A 19,532-nucleotide genomic window follows, 5' to 3' on the forward strand; every position below is an offset into this window, starting at 1 on the left:
CCCGCCCTCCCGGAGGGGGCAACGAATTTAGCTGGAGCACTGGAGTTTTAAGACGCGAATGGAATAATGTATCGTAAGTACGTTTTAATAACAACATTGAACATTGTTTTTATTCGTCACGCAAGTTTACAAAAAAACGTTAACGAGTCGGGTGAAGCCTCGGGGCTTGTGTGCCTGGCTCGGCAGTTGACGAAGTGAACCTTTGTAAGAGGAGATTGGAAGACCGGTGGAAATTATCTGGGGAGAATTGTATGACGTACAACTAACGGACACAACTAGTGACAGGCGGGACAGACAAAAATTGGGATTCCCTCCCGCGTAGCTTCGGTCCCCAGTCCCCACCCTGTCTCCCAGTGGGCACGGTGCCGGGGTCAGCCACCCTGACTACGTTTGCATACGCACGCACAATATCCGGTGTTTCGCCCGGGAAACAGGGAAAGTGTTCCGGTCTTCGTCTTGTATCGCTCGAAAATGACAGTATTGCACGTTCGTGAAAAGTCAGATAATCGAGTACGCAAGCAGCGCTTTCAGTCATGGCGTGATGGCATGAACCGAAACTGCTCAATCGAAACCGAAATAGAGTGGCCAACTGGTTCCAAGAGTGCACTGCCTGACATTTCGTCGCGATGGGGCGCTTCGAATATTGAAAGAAGTGTATTCAGAATACGCGCTCAAATAAATTACAAACCACTCGCAAACCCGGTCACCAGCACTCGCAAGCACGATAAAATCTGAAAACACGATCACAAGGCACACACATATAAATTGAAACGCCCGCCTTGGCACTCAGTTGGCAGAACAAACAACGCGCCATCTAGGCTGTGTTCCAAATCTTTCCCAAATGGATCCGAGCTACTCCGGCGGATCATATCACGTGACAGCACACAAAAACGCTGGACGCGGGTAGGTTTTAGAACGCCAAGGGTACAAAACCTTTACCCTGGAGTAAGATCGAGTAAATTTTGGAACACGGCCTAGCCTCCTCTGGGTAGGTGTCGCAAGTTGCCGTCCCGCTCAATACGTGTATAACGGCTACGTGTAACGGCTACGTGTATAACGGCTGTACGAGACCAGAACCCTACAATAACAAAAAGCACCAAAAATTAGCAAAAAATAATTGCCTGGGGAAATCATACGAAGGAATGTTTAGTTGCTTGTGTGTTCTATGTTCCAGCTGATCTATGGAAAAAATATTTAGCCAACGATATCCAATCTAATCCAAAAATAGGAGGTCATTGACATTGAGAGTCCGCGAATTTCACGCACATGGGCGCGGACCGTGGCCCGTAGCGCTCAGCCGGCTTTGCGTGTTTTCTGGGTTTGAGCCGCTGCCACGAGTTCTTGGACTGACGCACGTAAAACTTCCGGCCCTGACCAGGGCAGCTGCGGTGCAACGACGCTTCGCGAGCCTTTCAGCCGGCTCCGAGCGTCGCTTCGGTGACAGCGCGCTTCCGTTTACGAGAAAAGTGCCGCTCGGCTGTGACGACATGACCAGGAAGTTGTCCGGACGATCTCACGTTGGTGGCACTCGACTCTAGCCCTCGGAGCCTTCGGAAAGCACCGAGCATGGAATCCAAGGAGTGGGAGACCTTCTTCGCCAAAAACCAGCCACCCGTAGACGTCGAAAAGAAACGGCAGCGAATTGAGGAATTTTGTGCCCAGCACCTGGGCTCGACCGAGAGAATCGTCCTGGTCACGGTGAGCGTCGCCTGCTCGGTACTCCTTAGTGAGGCGACCAAAGACACGGCCGCTAACCACCATCAAGTTGGCGCCTTTCCAAATACGCTCGCTCCGGGCCGGCTGGACGGATTGGGGAAGGGGGAGGGAAAAATTAATGACCAAATAAGCTAATAAAAAGTAGCTCGGAGCACGTGGAGCGAAAGCTCGTGCTGCAGAACCAAGGGATCCTGGGTTCAATCACCACCCCTGCCCGTTTCGATCTGGACGAGCACCGTACCGGCGTGCGGTCGTGTATCACTAAATTGCTCAGCTGCAGCCGTCGAAACAAAATATAATGTTCGGGGAGCAAAACTTGGAAGGAGCGAAAGTGTGCAGGCAAGCTGGTTGCCAAATATGATCTAACTCCCCGATACAAGGAGAAATAAATAATGAATGAGACGACATAACACCTCGACCGGTCAGTTCCCTTACTCGCTGTACAATCGGCCGTATCACGTGGCCGCTTCTAACCGCGAGTTGAGGGAGAAAACGCAGCTGCTTTTTCTCCAGTTTTTGCTGCGTTAATATTAAAACTTATAAAAGTCTAGGATACATTCCGAGGAGTATTTTTAGTGAAAGTAAAAAAAAAATCCTTTCATGGGCGTTCTTATGATTGATCATTCCCGGATTGCCTGCATCAAATGCCTGTAATCCGGTGAAATAAAATTACAGTGCCCTAGAAGTTGGGGAGTGGGCTCATTGTCCTATCTCCCCCGTGTATTGCGCTAAAGCATCCGATGTCGAAAATGCCGGATTACCAGCGGCCGCTGTGGGCGCAGCAGTAGATTCCTCCTGAAACTTTTCCCGCCCACTGCCCGCTCCGTGCTCAAATTTATATAGTTACCTTACCGTGATTGATTCAGAGGCAAACACAAAACAAACGATTGGCAAGAGCCACCTAGCCGACCTGGTCTGGCCTATGCGCGCTGGAAAGTTTCAGGAGGAAACGCCTACAGCGCCACCGCCGTGTCGACATCAAACGTGCCAGGGCAAGCCGCCCCATGAGCCCACTACAACTCTCTAGGCCACTGTAATAAAATTCCTACGAGGAAACTTTGTGACCGCTGCGGGACAGCACTAACTGTTCTGCACATTCTGCTCATGATATTCTTAGATCATTAACACCAATTATGTTTTCTGGAATTTATGTTTTTGCTCGGCGATGGATTTTTAATATATTTCAAATGTGTTTTGGGTTTTCTAAATAAAATTGGCTATTTCTGCCAGCTATAGCTTACGACTAATTTTCGGATCCCATATTTACACCTTTTTAAATAATGATTATTTTGCAGAGTGTAACCTTAAAAGTCCACTGGAAAGAAAAAAAAAAAGTTTTTTTTTTAAACACTTTGGTTGGGACCCGCACGTCAAGAAATAAATTTTACGCAAAAAAACGAAATTTTTTAGAGCAATATTGACGGCGCAAGATTTATTTTAAATTCTGCGCGAAGTCCCTGATGTCACGGACTGGTCATACACTCTTTCCATCTTAACGTGATGGCCGAGCCAACCAACTTTTCCTGCATGCGCCCGAAGTGCCAAGAGAGAAAACAAGTGGAAAGGAGGTGACCACCAACTAAATCGCATCTCGCGCCATCAATATTGCTCTAACAATCTTTTTTTTCTAAAAAAAATTAGTTTCTTACTTGCGCTTTCCAACCAGACTGTTTAAAAAAAAAAATTTTCTTTCAAAGGGCCCTGCAAGGGCGGCTTTTTTACAGATTTTTAATTTGCAGCAAACCTGAGTGCACTGAACGTAGTAACTTAATTAAACTTTTCTTTTCTAGAAATTCGCTTTGGTTTAAAAGTTTTGTAAATTCGTTTTATAACATACTTTTTCCATCTAGGCTGTTTAAAAAATGTGTTTTTTTTCTTTTGCATGTGTCCTTTAAAGGGACAATGAAGGCAATTTCGGACATCTTTTTGGCGATTGAACTGGGTTCCAGGCATGTCTCGGGCCACGTTGCCCAAATTTCAGCCGAAACCGGCGCTTGTGTGACGCGCAAATCAATTAAACAGTCGCGGTAACAATCGTACTGGGATCGGCTGGGGCGACGCCCCGAGAGTTGCGGGAGAAGCCGGGAGAAGCGGATTTCACGTGACCATTGCGTGAGAAGCCGGGAGAAGCGGAGCTCACGTGACTGTTGCGGAGCCAAGAAGCGTCACAAGAGAGGCATCAGCGATTGGTCAAAACAAGAGACGTGCCCTCGGTCACGTTTTTGGTTCGCTATTTTTAGAAATACTGTTCGAATTTCTGCTTGAATAACCAGGAAAAGTATAACTCGGACCGAAAATGATCACTAAACCGTAAATAAAGCAGCATAATTGTTTTTTTCTTTGCTACGTTGGATGCGAAACGGCCAATGAGCAACTATGGCCACTTCAGCATGCGGGCCGCGCTTTACCGGCTGGGCGGTCTCCGTCGGGTGATGGTGGAGGCCGCCAAACACGCACTTCCGTTTCGTTTGTGTTGGGTCACTGAAAGGAAGTCGAACTCGCTCGGGAGAGCGGCATTGCCGTCCATGGTTGACAGATTCGACAAGACGACTGCGCCACCGCGCTGCTATAACCCACCGCGGTAACCAGAGTCTTGATCTCCTAAATACTACCGATACCGACTATTCACACTTTACGTCACCTCAGTTTTCGCAGGCCCAGAAACGAGAATGGAGATTTTTCAGTTTCGCTTCCTTTACTTCTTTCGTAGGCACAAAAATACGCGTCACAAATGTCTACAAAAAATTGGGCTGCATGCTATGTTCCCAAGAAGCATAAAAACACCATTTAAAAAAATTAAATTAAATCGTCTTTATCATCCCCTTAATGAAACTTTTCTTTTCTCGAATTTCTCATTTTCCTAATAGTTATAGGCAAATCAAAATTACAAAAACAAGCAAAAAATAACTTCTTTCATGACGTCCTTGGTTGCTTGAGTGGATGTGAACTAGAGGAGGGGTATTGAGCTCAACGAGCGGTCACGGCTGCCGCACTCCGTTTCGACGGCTCGAGAGGGCGCCACTAAAGCTAAAGCATGTTTTGGCTAGGCTGTATGAACCAGGCAGCCAGGGCGGTTGGCATTGCATTTGCTGCGCGATTAAACACTAATTCGGCATGACACTTCATTGGCCACAAATGACAGCAAACACGGGATAAAGATCAGTTCAGAACAGGAGCCACTTCGCGCTGCCATACCACCAAAAGGCCAAATCGCAAGCCAAAGCTGCTCGCCGAAGGTTTTGGAAACGCTCGGAACCGGTCAGATCCTCCAATCAATACGACCGCAGCGCCGCCGCGTACATTCGGGACCTTTCTACGCTCGCCGCTCGTTGGTGCCTGATCGTACTACACCTTTCTAGTATGCGCCGCCTTTTCCACCGCTTGGTGGCGGGTATGTCGACAAGTCATTTGTTGTTTCCATACTTTCTAAACAGTATTTGTTTCTTTTCTGATCTAAAATAGTGAACAAAAACTACTTTTATAAATAATTGAAACGGTTCGTGCCACTTATATTTTGTATTACGACTAAAAAGAAGCTTTCAGCGGTTCTGACCAGTAGTAAGCCCAGGACCAAAGACGTCATATATTGCGCGCTTTCGGCACCGCGAGTCGCCCCCGTAGGTGGAGGAGGTTTCCGCTTCGTCCGGTTAAAATATGACGCGCTGATATTTAGTTACTCTCTCCGTACCCGCTGGGGTACTCCGCCGATTTTTGAGCTACCTCGTTCTGACTCCCCGGCCTTTACCCTTTCTGGTATGCTATTTAGTATCGTGAAATTCATAATAAATATTGCGAAATCGGCAAATGAAAATGATGCAAAAACAAACATTCAAATATACCCGCCCTTTTCAGGGCCGTGACGTCAGTGGAAGGCAAGCTTGCCAGTCGGGCGAGCAGTCTAAAAAATGGAATATGCCAATCATTTGTTCCGTGCTGGAGCGCGGGGACTGGAGCAAGCTTCCAAAGCATTCATTTGACACCATGAAACTGCTTCGAATCAGTTGGGAACAAATTCTACAGTCCAAAGAGTGAACCCCTGCACTTCCACTGACGTCACTTTTTCATTGTTGCCAGTAGATATTTTCAGTTTGAAAAACACGGTGAGGACCAAAATTGTAAATTCAATAACTTCGTGAAAAAAAAATTATTTTGAACTAATATTTGGGATACTATTTTGGCGATGTTGTTTGGCGAGTTTAGCAAAATTTCAAGCAAATCGGGGACCATGAAGAAATCGGCGGGGTACCCCTTTAAGGGCTCTTGAGCCACTAAACCCTGCCATCACGAGTCCGCCTTGGGAATTTTCCCTCAATCCATGTCCAAAGTGCTTTCATGACCAAGGAGCAGTCTGTTTGCCTGTCCGTGTGGATCTGCTTGTCAACTGGTGTACTCATTGTTCTTCTCGCTCCAGTCGGGAGGCACAAGCGTGCCACTGGAACACAACACGGTGCGCTTCATCGACAACTTCAGTGCCGGCACGAGGGGCTCATCGTCGGCCGAGTATCCTTTTGGGCGAGCTGTGTGGTCGCAACAGACTTTCGCGAGCCTGTGCAGAGCTTGTTTCTGCTTACTGCCAAGTAATCCTCGAGTCGTCCGCATTGCTCTCTTGTCCACGCTTCATTAAGGGGTGCCTCTTACTTTTAGCAGTGAACTACAAAGCAGCGTTGTAAAGTAAAAGGAACTGCACTTAAGAAACTTGAGAGTGACTACTGTACAATACCGGGGAAGTGCCCACCCCACTTTCACTGAAAATTGGGTTACTCCAGACATGGGCACTTGTCCGGTAAAATAGGGCACTCAACGTTAGAATTCCCAAGTTCGAGAAATATTAATAGTGGGCACTTCCACGTTCTTTTACGGCAAGACCCGTACTGGAAGCCTTCCTAGTCAATAGTTGAGGGCCATGTAGCCTACAGTGTGATTGAGTACCGTAGAATACTGTGCATCCGCCCATACCACACTAAGCGCCCACCCACAAAATTCAAAACATCCAAAAAATATGAGCAGTACATATATATGTAAAATTGATGACCTCACGTGCTCCCATCCCCTATTTTTTTGTCACTATCCTCAAATTTTAAGTGGGTACTTGCACGGTATTTTACGGTGATGTAGTGAGTGTTGCTTTTTTTGTTTTTTTCACGGCTCTGGTTTGTATATACAGCCAATTTAGGGGAGCCTGTTGTAAGGCAGGTTTTTTTCAACTTTTTTGGTCCCTACAGGCAGTAGGCCGAAAATGTGGTAGAAGCTCCAACTCTAGTGCAAGCTTTCTACCTACAAAAGCATTTGAGTGTCTCGTGAGCATATACAGTCGAGGCAAGATGGAAGGCAACAAGCATGTTCTGGAGACTCTCCACCTGTCACTGACTACGGACCCCTAGCCAGTTTAAAGCAGAAAAACAAGTAACCACGAGGGAACAATGGCTTGGCTCGGTGCATCGATGCGTGGCTCAGCTGTGCCATCTCTCAAAACACTTCACTTCTAAAAAAGTCTGTTTCTCAGGCACTCGTGGTCACTACGAGAGGCACTTTCATTGTGTGTGCCCCTAGGAACACATCTTTTTGAAACCCGTGCCGAGGATTAGGCTGAGAAGGTTAGAAATAACAAAGGGCTGGTGAACTGACCAGGGAACAAGGAGTTCCTTTGTGCATCGATGGACCTAATGCAATGCCCGCGGATGCTTAATTGGTGGGCTTGAATCTTGGCCGAAATGCCCACAATTTGACGGAGGCTTTTTGCAGAAATGGTTTGTGTCCATGATGAACAGAACAGCGCACACAAAGACAAGGACATGTCTTTGTGTGTGAACAGTTCACACACAAGTGTGTGAACAGAACACAAAGACATCATCATGTCATCATACCAACTCGCCCAACTTACTACACGTCTGTGTCCACGAGACTTTGGTTGTCTGTGCAACCATTCTTCTCTCACCTTATCTGGGGTATATTCAGGGGCGGATTTAGAGGGGGGGTCTAAATGTCCTGACCTCTATCTTGATTTCTGCATGTGTAAAATTTAGGGCATGAAACGAGGGAGAGGGGGAGGGGGTTCCTAAACATATGGTACGCTGACCAACACCTGACCCCCTCTCAGGAAATTCCTGCATCCGCCCCTGGGTATATTGGATGCCCTTCGTTGGTTTTGTCATGTAGACCCCCCCCCCCCCCCCCCCCAAATTTATCTTTCGCGATTGCTTCCATTTACGTGCTTATTGTCTTATTGTTTTCGCAGTGTTCTAAGAAAGCTCTCCGTCGGTAGCAGAAATACAGCCAGTGAAGCGATAGACCCTTTCAAGTATTCAGTCTGACCACTTTGGTCACTGTCATCGGCCGAGAAAAAGAGGAAAATTGGCCACTCCCTCGCCGGGGGGACGAGGCGGAGAGGTGATGTTATTTAGTTTTTTGCCCAATCACCCGAAGGTCATCCTGGCGATATCCCGCAATGTCTGTGATTCTAGCCTACTTTCGAAAAAATTGTAAAAAAATATTCCATATTTACACAAACCTATGCAAAGAAATGCTATGATTTCATCTTGCGCAGATTTGGGAACAGTTTCAGTCTTTTTGCTATCCTAGTCTTTGGCTCACTCAAACCTTGGGTTTTTACTGCATGTAATGAGAGAGTTTGGATGTGTTGCATCTGTCGGACTTACGAGTCATATATTTTTGTTCTCTAGATAAGTTTGACCGTTGTTAATTTTACCAGCCCGTCGAAAGCGTCCAGTTGACGACACAATTTAGGCTTGGTAGATTTACCCGCAACCCCCGCACCGGTGCAGAAAAGTGGGGGCAGCATACTTCCAGTACTTGTACCGAGATACGACCAGAAGTACACCGCCCTACACTTTTCCGTACCGGTGCGGGAGGTGCAGGTAAATCGAACGAGCCTCTCGCGTAACAATTCCTCGCCGGTGCGGCAACAGCCGCGTTTGTAGCCACACGGACGAGAGCGTGGCCGGCCCTTGACGCCCCCGCAGATACTTCCTGGCGGCAGGTTATGTGGTGATCTTCCTGTACCGCACCAACACCCTGAAGCCGTTCGTGCGGCACTTCAAGGACGGGGGCCTGCTCGACCAGCTGGAGCCCACCGAAGGGGAGAGCCCCGGCATCCGAGGTTCGCTCTCCTCTCGCTGATCTCTTGGTTCCGCTTGGTCCCGCCAGGTAGCTTAGGCTCCCAGCGCTATACTTTTCCCCATGTCGCCTCTCGCTACGATAGGTCGCAAGCGGTACCATAGGAACAGGCCGGTCTGGCTGGGTTTTCGAAGCAACCGACAGAGCCGAACAAGGATTTCCCAAAGTTAGCCATTCTAAGACACACCAACGTAACCGTCGTTCGCTTCTTTTACTTCTCGAGTAGTTCAGAGTTCAAATTGTCAGTGTCTTTCCTCGCACGCGCTCAACATACGTTGAGTGAGGGTGAGGTGTTTGAATCTTCAGATGTGTTTGTGCCGCTATGCCACCCATGCTTTTGCGTGGCTTTGCTCACTTTTACCGACATCTACCACATTTAATGAGCAAATGGAGAGATAAAATGAGCCACGCTGACAAAGGCTGCCGGGCGCTGCTGGCGGCTCGGTTACCATGGTAACCTCCAGGAACAAATTAAAGACCGCTTTTGGCATTTCTGATGTCGTGCATCCACTAGGTCTTTTTGCGTTGTGTTGCCACTCTGGCGACTGAAATCGCCATACGAGTGGTTCTAGGTGTGACCTCAGAGTGCCGACTCGTGCGCAGTGCGGGGTGAGGCGGTGCCCCAGGTGCTGCCCGTGCTGCGGGCATTTCGGGCCGCCAGGGAGAGGGGGCGCCTGCTAAATGTGCCCTTCACCACGCTCGTCGACTACCTGTTCCTGCTCCGGTCGGCGTCGGCGTCGCTGGCGGCCTTCGGGCGTCGGGCGCTGCTCTACCTGGCGGCCGCAGTCTCGGACTTCTACATCCCTGGCGAGGAGATGGTGAGGGAGTCTGCCCGGGCACTTTGGGAAATTCACTGCCCAGAACGCGCCTCCTGATTGGTGCGCGTCCCATTCCTCTCGAGCATCGAAAGTGGTCCTTAGAGGACAAAGGACGACGTCGCAAAAGCCGGAGTGTCACACCGTCGGGCGTCCTGCCGGTCGTTCATAGAACTGCTTGCAGAAATTAAGAGGGAACGCCGGCGTCGTTACGGCGTCCCGACTCTCAGCCGCCAAAGCACCCGTACGCGGTATACACCGGTCGGAGGCACGTTCTGGGCACCGTACCGCGACTGGCGGCTGGGAGCGGGTCCTCGACTTTATCCAAAAAAGGCGCCTGCCTCAATGGTCGTCGCCGACGGTGCGAGAAGGGCGCCCCTTTTGAATGCCTGGCCTCCGACACGCGCTAGTTTGCTTTCACCACATTTTGGCTGCGCATGCACGCTCGGGGCTCGTGAGGCTCCAAAGCTTTATAGAAGATGGAGAACTCGAGCTGGAGGTGGCCAAAACTCCTTTTGCTTCTCTCGCTATGTCGGCGACTAGAGGTGCCCCCTACGTAACGACGCCATAGTGCCAAGTTTCTGGCATCGCCTGGAGAATGCAGACGCGGGACCGGATGCGAGCGATCTGTCTATGTTCGGCTGGGACTTGCGTCCTCGCCGACCAAACGCCGACGCGGCACTCGTGCGTAACCTGCACTTGGTGTTTGGCTCACTGGGGCGACTTCGAAAATCCAGCGCTACAACCTCGCTTCCTACGAGGGGTCGCTAGGTGGCAATCTTTATGGCAAAGTGCGTGGGAGAGAGGAAAGAGTGGGGGCAAGATAAAGACTGGGAGACGGGGTGGCGCAGGCCAAGGTGGCCACGCGGCGCATGTGGGGCTCACTCCGTTCCCGCCTGCTCCGCAAATTCAGGGAAGAATTGCCGTTGCCGGACGAGCGGCGAAGTTGCGAAATTTAATTTAATTTTACTTTAAGGACGATTACCTCTTACCTATTTTATATGTCGGAACACGAAAGGTGGCTAACATGAGGGCTCGTTTTTCCCTTTCGTAAAATATTCTAGCATCTGCGGGGATTTTTTTGGGCATTAGAGCTCCGGCATCGGAAAGAATCGACAGTCGTATCACTGACCGACCTGGAAGACAGCATTGACTTTTCACCATGCGTATCTTATTTTTGCGAGCAGATTATTGTTGAAGCGAAACTGAAAGGGTTCTGCAGAAAAAACACTTAAATTGTCTTTTCTTGGCTCCAAAATCACAAAATCCAAATGATATGTTAGGTTAATCCACCAAGTAGCCACAGCAGAGCTTTCAGAATAGCGATAAAGCCCCTCCTTCCAGGCACGTTTGGTGGAAGGACATAATTGTGACAAATTATAGAGAGATCTCACCCTTTTCCTGTTTTTTACGAGCCTTACCCGAGCACTCCAACACATTACTGTCGAGACCTGTTATAACGAAGCCAACGGGAATCGGAAATCACTTCGTTATATCCGCTATTTCGTTATAACCGACTTGAGTTAACGAAGTGCAAAAGGGAATGGGAGATAGTGATCGCTTCGCTGTAGCCGCTATTACGTTATAACCGACTTCGTTATAACCGGTGTTGATATACACGCATTCCCTCACAAGTGGCACGCACGAGGCAGTTGAAACCTCCGATTATGACGTCGTACCTGGCGGTTGCTTTTTCGGTTTTTCTCGCATCTCGATACGTTCGGGTCAAATGCTCGTTATATTCAAATACACAGTACAAAAATACGCTAAAATTCATCCGTAACTCGTTTCATTGGGAAACCTCTTTAGCTTCCCTTTAAAAATTGACTCGCCAGGCGTGCTGCGGCATGGTGCCCTTCCTGAAGGGTCTATTGTCGGCCCTTTGGTGGTTGACAGCACACTTCGAACCCGACGGGTCGGGTTCAGGGACTGCTGCACATTGCGAATGTTGAACACGGTGCACATTCTATGGAAATCTGCAGCGCCGAATCCATGCTCTTTGGAGCCTTTTGTCCCACCGCCGCCATTGCTAAGCGCGTAGCAACTGCACGTATCGCTGCACATTTGTTGGCCCCCAGGACGCTACGACCAAACCATACTCTCCTCGCATTGCTTTCACGCCATATTCATGGAGTCAAAGTCACTAGGTGAATTGATGCTCATTTGGCACAGAAAAAGCACGAACGAAATCTTGCACCACAATCCCTTCGGTTTCGCCGGCAGTCTGGAAACTCCCATACGGGAACGTGAATAAACTGCCTGGCGCGACTTGCACGTAAACCCTGCCTTAGGAGCTCATCTCTGATGTCTGGTGTCGTCTGCCGCCTCTCACGCGGTCTGCAGTGCGAGCAAGCAGACAGGTGTTTCCAACAAGCAAGCGGCCTCCTCTTGTCTTGTGCAGCCCGAGCACAAGATCCACTCGGACGGCGGGCCGCTGCAGCTGCACCTCCAGCTGGTACCCAAGATGCTGAGGCCCCTGGTCTGGCTTTGGGTCCCAGAGGCCTTTGTGGTCTCCTTCAAGGTGGGCCTCGTGGGTGACTCCTTTCATGGATGGCCCCACAGGGCCATTCCCGTGGATAGCTCTCAAGCTACGGTGGCTTCGATTAATTTCTTTGTTTGTTTCCCTATTCAGCAAGAGTTAGCAGAGACTAAAAACCCGATGCCTGACGAGGTCTTTGCCCTCTCTGCAGTTTCAGCTATCGTTCTTGCTAGCTAAAAGAATTTTTACGCACCAAAAATTTATACGAAGATGTACATCAGCTATGCGATAAAAAAGAGGCCCATTTTTTTGATAATAGATTGATAGTCAAATAAAAAAGAAGATACAGGATTTATTAGTGATGGACCGAATCTGCCGAACTTCAGATTCGGCAAAGTTCGGTACATGCCAAACTTTTGAAGGACAGTTTGGTAAAGATTCGGCAAAAATTTGGCAAATGTCTGCACACGCGTGAGAACGCAATGGGACCATGGATTGAAAATAGACTCCGTGCGGTTACCATCGTACAATGTAGTACAATAAGCAGTTACGGCAAGGTGTGGAGTAGGCATCACAGTAACCGTGCATTTGAGCCTTTGCGATTGTGGATCTTTTCAATATTTTCTGCCTCGATAATTTTCGCAGTCCACTACGCAAGTGACAAATGATGAAGTATGTTCTGGATGACGGGATTTTCAATAGACCTTTCCAGTGATGCAACGAGATAGTTGCAACATTGACTGACAATTACTTAAATTTAAAGCACTCCTTGCAATTATAACAATCCTCTTTTTGGCTCACAAGTAGTTTGTGCCAAAACAAAATAATATTTTGTTTTAATTGCCGTTGTTTCATGGTTTTCATGTATCTGCATAAAACTAAAACTATAAACAAAACTATCATGCTCGATGTTGCACATCCAACATTTCTAAGTCTTCCCATCTTCCTAAACGTCCGTGTGTGTCCTAACAGCAGAAACCGGCATTTTAAAGTTTAAAAACAAGACGTTGCGAATATGGGATGCACGCTTTTATGCAAAACTGACGTCAGGTGACTCAAATAAAAAAACACGCATATTTAAAATAATATTGTTATCTATTCTGGTGAATAGATAACAATATTATATATTATTCAGCAACTGCTGCATTCGTTTTTGCGCACGAAACGGTGACTCCCAGGGAAAGTGAGCACGCAGTTTATTGCCTTTGTATTAACAATCTACACCACACACACTTGCAGGTTTGCGCTGATGAGGCCTCAAAACCGAAACTCTCGTAGCGTGATTCCTGACTGCGCCCGCTATTTTATACTATCCAACCTCGTCGTCGCACCACTTCTGCGAGAAAACATTGCAAAATTACCAGTAAACACACAAAAACAACACCGATACATTTATATTGTAGAATATCACCTTATTTAGTAATAACTGTGTCAATAGGCATTACAAGCTGCATTTAAGTTAAGACAAAAAAAACAGCATAAAAAAACCTTTTTTTGACAGAAAAAAAACTGAATATCAACGTTAAGTCTGGCAACAATGTATTTTGTTGAATCTTTAAAAAGTTTGGCTGGCACAAGTTCAGCCCATCACTAGTATATATATATGTAAATAGAAAACCTTTGAAAAAACACTGAAACACCCCCAAAAAATTTCTTTTAATTTTTTGCCAGGCGATTTATTCTGTTGTCAGAAGACTACCCAATCAATATTTTGCTACTGTACGTGTCACATATATTTATAATAAAGTAAAAAACGCAACTGCTCAAAACCGAAATCAAAACTGGACTGGGGAGGAAGAAGAGATACAGAGGAGGAGAAAGATACTGAAAGTCACGTGACTGTACAACTTCTTTTTTTTTTTTTTCAATCTGCGTATTTGCAGTTTTTTAGAAGCCACAAAAAATGGGTATCGTATGTTTTGTTCATTTCTAGTATTGAGTTTGTGCCTTCCATGACCCACGACTTTGATTATCTTTGGGGGTTGTGTCTAAACCATAGAAAATAGCACGAGACCACAGAGAAGAGAGTGAGCACGACTCAAACCGGCCAGTTCTCGATGGGTGGTTTTTGGGCAGAAAGAACAAATTTCGAGCCGCAAATTGTGATCTGGGTAGTTGGGCTCTCTTATGTCATGTACAAGTAAGAACCTTGGAAGCATAAATACCCTGTCAGCATCCCTTTAAGGAACACAGGATCCATGAATATCAAGTATGAATGGGACTTGTGCTGAAAGGAAGATCAAAAAGCAATGTCACCGCCCACCAGAAACACCTAGAGTTTATTTTTAAACTCGGTTAAAGAGCGGTTGAAGTCGATTAAACCATCAATAATGTTAAAGATTTTTGCTACTTCTAAATTCTTTTGCTCGCTTACCATACTTTGTGCATATTCTGGGAGGTGGTCCGAGTTAACTCTATGCTGCTTCACTCATTTGCGTTGTACCGTAACCAACCGCCCTCACCTACTCTAGACGAGACACTGGCGCCATCTATTGGACAGACGGTGTCCCTTGTCGTTTCCGGTCTTCGACTGGGCTCAAAGTTTGGCAGTATTTGCAAGACTAAGTCTGCCTGCGAGAAATGGTCGCTCGTAACATTGTCAGAAATATTTAAAATCCACGACGAAAGAATCATGCCAAAAAAAATGAGGATGTGATTGTTCAAGTAATGCAGGGCTACCCGGTAGATGGCGCCAGCGGCTGTGATAATCAAAAGGAAATGTGTAAACCAGCCTCTGGGTAGTTTAGTTACGGTTATTTTTCAACATCTCGTCGGAAAATGCAAAATGGTGCTTTAAAGGGAGACTGACAGGATATTTATGCTCGCCAAGGTTTTTATTTGCACATGACACATGAGAGCCGAACTACCCAGGACACAATTTGCGGCTCGAAATTTGTTTTCTTTTTGCCTGAATACCGCCAATCGAGAACTGGCCAGTTTGAGTCGCGCTCACTCTCTTCTTCGTGGTCGCATGCCGTTTTCTATTGTTTAGACACAACCACCAAATATAATCAAAGTCATGGGTCATCGAAGGCACACACACAATATTAAGAATAGAAGAGAAATATGATACCCATTTTTTGTGGCTTCTAAAAAGCTGCAAATACGTTGATTGGGAAAAAAAAGAGTGTCACAGCCACGTGACTTGTGCCAACTCTTTCCTCCTCTATATTTCTTCTTCCTCCCCATTCCAGTTTCGGTTTCGAGCAGTTGCGTTTTTTTACTTTATTAAAAGTATATGTAACGCTGTGGCATATATTGATTCGGTAGTCTTCTGACACCATAATAAAGTGCCTGTCAAGAAAGGAAAAATAAATTTTGGGGGAACGCAGTGCCCCTTTAAGGGCACAGTTTGTGTTGTCACCTAAACAGTGTGCAATTCAAAAGGAACTGTGCCGAAACCTTTGCCGTTCGACCGCTAGTCTGCAGTCACGGCGCATTTGGATGGGATATTTAAAAATAATTGGAACGTGACAACCGCGTTTTGTCTCGTGGGTAACTAGCTTCAACCGGATACAGCTATAAAACTGTAGTTGTACCCGTAACTTTATGACATTTCAGCTTGGATAACTCTAGGGTTTTTGAGGGTAGCCTTTACAGCTCTGCTGGGCTCTGCATTATTTTTCCAGCTCGAAACGGACTCGGACATTCTCCTGGAAAAGTCGAGGAAGGCCCTCAAAAACTACAAGCACAAGGTGGGTTTGCCTTACGTTACCCGGCTTCTTGTCCCGTTTCCTACCTTTTGCATTTCTAGCAGAATCTGGTTACGGGACCCGACGTGTGAAGACACACCCTTGCGTGCGATCCATGGCAGTGTACACACGTTGCACATTTGGTTACGGGAGGCGGGATAGCTGATGCGGAGATGCGCTCCGATAAGAAACCGAAGCCTAAAAACATGTCCAAATTAAGCAATTTTTCGAAACACCGTAAAATACTGCGGGTGCCTAACATTTTACGTAATATGGGTTAATTTATGTTTTGGATTATTTGTATCAAGTTTCTAATTTAGACCATACATTTAGAGTTAACGATTAAAGTTCTAATTAATAAAAAGTAAATAATTAGATACTGAACAGAACACAAATAATTTTCCTTGATAGGCCCTTTGGCATAGACCATGCACTACAGCGTCAACCTTTTTTCTGTGCGATGCATAATTTTCGCAAGTGTGATTTGGCTTACGTTTCCAAAAAAACACCTTCTATATTATAAATTAATCACTTTTTTGAAAAGGAATAGGTGTGACAACATACACCATGTATCTATTGAGTTTAGGGTGAAGAATAAAAGTAAAGGAGGCAACTCGGTTTTTCAAACAAACGGCCATACTAAATTTATTCAAATCTGTTTGTGAAAACATTTCCAAAACCTCCAATCAACCTGCAATGAACAAACAAACAAAAGGCAATCGAACTTGACAAAAATGCAATGAATGAAACTGACGAAACGCCTCTTGAAGTTTCTACTGTGCTTTAACGAGCTCTTTGGCACTCAAAATTTGCTGTTTACTGGATAGCTAGAGATTAAATGGGGTATTCCTGTTCTGCAGGAAAACATTCTGCCTAACAATGTAACGTAAAATCTAAGTATATTGTGCCGCGTTTGAGGCCCTCGTGCCCCCTTAGACTGGCTCGGCCAAGAAGGTCTGGCCGGGTTGAAAGCCCTGCCGCCATTCCAGCTGGTGATTGCCAACGAGCTCCACTCGAGGAAACACCACGTCCTTTTCGTGACCCAAGAGTCCCACGAGGCGGTGGACCTGAGCCCAGCCCAGCTGGCAGCCGGAACCGAGATTGAGGAGCTCATCGTGGAGAAGCTGTCCAGGCAGCATGCCTTGCACATGGCCTGAGCCCCGTCCCAGCCTCTTTTTACTCGTTCACCTTTGGTTTCTCGTAACCTCTCGTTTTTCTGACGCAGATCCTCTCTGCAAAGCTGGAGTAAGCTTGCGATGCTGCTCGTGCAGGCATCCGAGCTATTGGTGTTGTAGCAAAGATCCTGATATGTCATTCTTGGAAAAAAAACAAAAAACATCGACTCCACTACTGTAGGGAGAATCTGTGTATAGTGGCATGTTCCATATGATTTTATTTATCTACTAGGTTGTGGAACATGCCCCAAAATGTGGCAAAGGTAAAATCTCTTTAAATGAAATTCTGGTAGTGAGTGGGGCTTTCTGTTTAGTTTGTTACGAATCCCGGAGCTCGCCAAATATCGGTCGGACAAATTGGTGCCTTCGCATTGTGATACCCGATTTTCATGGAAGTTTTTTTTTTAGTTGTCCATTTTGCCGTGTCAAATTTTGAGGCGTAGCTACGTTCCTGCAAAAGACTAGAACACCGGTCCCCGACAGCCTAGATAACCGAGGGTTGTGCTCATGGAGCCATCTCCCGGTAGACACAGCAACTCAGTCGAAAGCGGATGGCATCGTCAGGGTGAGTGAGTACAGCCCTCTGTTAGCTCTGTTGGAAGTCCCTTTGCGTTGCATTTGAAGAGATTCTGCCGAAATCTGCCACATTAGCACTCGGTTTGAACTAATGAAATTCTCTGGCATTATTTTTCCCCTGGGCAAACGGGACAAGTGATTGACGAGAGCATGGAAATGCGAGGCATTCATTGTCAGTCGGTTTTAAAGGACGAGACTGCACTTGAATAGAGAGACCAAAGCAGCGTGTGAGGAGATGGCTCCTTGCCACTTCCACTCGCAAATTTGTCCAATAGAAATTTTGGGGGCCTTACAGACCATTGTTTTTCACTGGAGCCATGTTATACATATCAAGTTGGTTGTTGTGTTTGGGGATTTGCTGGCGGTATATTAGCAGCTGTGGTATCCTCAAGGAGATGTGTTCACAGATATATGCAAATGTTATCATTCTGGTTTCTCCTGACTAAACTGCTAGAGTGTATCAGTGGTTGAAGAGACCTTGTAGCTGTGTTACTGATTGTCCGATGGTTGTGAGAGATTATAAAGTGGTGGAAATATTTGCGTCGCATAAACAAACGCCGCTTTAAAGATGTATGTATTATGGCATTTTGCATTGTGTGCTTCGAAGGAGGATATTTCAAGCTGTGGCATGTTTTACCAGTGTACTATTGTGCCTTGAATTTTGGGTACTGGTAAAATTTGTATTCACTCTGGGAAACACTTATGAACCAACAGGGAAATAGAAAACGAACAAATATATTATCATGTGTGACTTTTGTCAGTACACCTTGAAGCATTCTAGTATATACATCGAATGCTGGCTTTTCCTCTATGAATGAGTATAGTAGTAGGTAGATGTGGCAGTAGAGCATGTAGTTCTACTTGAAATAACTTTGTGCGGTGTTGGTGAGTCCCAAGAGAGCCCTTGTTCTGTCTGTTCATGCCTCTTGCTTTCCTGGCAAGTTTCATGTTCTCCAACAGTAGAACTATATATGCAGCTTGGTTATAGTGGTGGACTTTTTAGATGCTGAATTTTAGTCGACCGTTTTGTTGGCAATAAATGCAATTTTTCTATTTGCAGCCTGACTCTACTTAAAGCATATGCATGCTTCTAAGTGCTCTATCAAATCCTGAAATTGATTAAATCCAGAGCAAAAGGCACAAGGATGCGTACGAAGTTGTGCTCGGTGCATAGAGGTTTCTATTCTTTTCCCCCGTTGTCCTAAGTTTGCTCGTTTATCTCTTAGTGCAGCGTTTAGGGAATGGGTTCGGGCTGTAACGATATGCGATCAACCTATGTTAATAATATCTAAATCGGTAGCTATAGCGCACGAGGTGCATACCTAGTGCTGTTATTTATTAGTAACTGCAGCCACATCTTGTATACAATTTTGCGGCAGGGAAATGACGAAGTATGGTGTTATGGGCCTAAATTCGCGCGTCATAAAATATCTGCAAAGGAAGACTAAATGGCAGATTTGTAGGACCCAGACCTTTCCCAACATTAACGTTTTGTGCCGAACAAACAGGAAAGTAGCGATCAAATGTCGGGCGACATCGGGAACGAAGCGCCCATGCATGAAGCATCCTGAGGTTAGGTGACCAGAAAAACTGGTGGAGCTCAACTTCTTCCAGGACACCATGGTGATAAGGCAGGCTAACATTTGACTTGATTGGGGTGCTTCAAGCTGCAGACGTCATACAAAAGACTGTGTTTGCTGCAGACCTAGTGACGGAACTATCTGCGGATGCGTCTCAAGTTTGTTCGATGCAGGTTCACACATACGGATGCTTCAAAAATGTCTGCATGCAGTTTTTGTACAACCAACGTGACATGACTGTGGTACAAGGCATGTCTTTTCTATTAAGCTGTATAACTGTTAGGACTTTTTTACTGCTTTTAATTTGCACCGAACCTGAGTGCACTGAACTTAGTAACTTGATTAAACTTTTCTTTTATCGAATT

The 19,532-nt window shown here is 46.4% G+C and overlaps 1 protein-coding gene across 1 annotated transcript; it reads left to right on the plus strand.

The window, feature by feature from the left end:
* The first annotated feature begins 1,203 nt into the window (after positions 1–1,203).
* LOC8052955 (phosphopantothenate--cysteine ligase) lies at positions 1,204–18,646 on the plus strand. Its single transcript, XM_029973727.4, has 7 exons — positions 1,204–1,698; positions 6,128–6,216; positions 8,697–8,833; positions 9,454–9,668; positions 12,067–12,186; positions 15,774–15,839; positions 16,826–18,646. The coding sequence occupies exons 1-7, from the start codon at positions 1,567–1,569 to the stop codon at positions 16,991–16,993; spliced, it is 927 nt and encodes a 308-aa protein (XP_029829587.3). The 5' UTR covers positions 1,204–1,566; the 3' UTR covers positions 16,994–18,646.
* Positions 18,647–19,532: the final 886 nt, after the last annotated feature.

This window comes from Ixodes scapularis, unplaced genomic scaffold (genome assembly GCF_016920785.2).
Source record: "Ixodes scapularis isolate PalLabHiFi unplaced genomic scaffold, ASM1692078v2 PGA_scaffold0__279_contigs__length_252992795, whole genome shotgun sequence".
NCBI classification, from domain to species: domain Eukaryota; kingdom Metazoa; phylum Arthropoda; class Arachnida; order Ixodida; family Ixodidae; genus Ixodes; species Ixodes scapularis.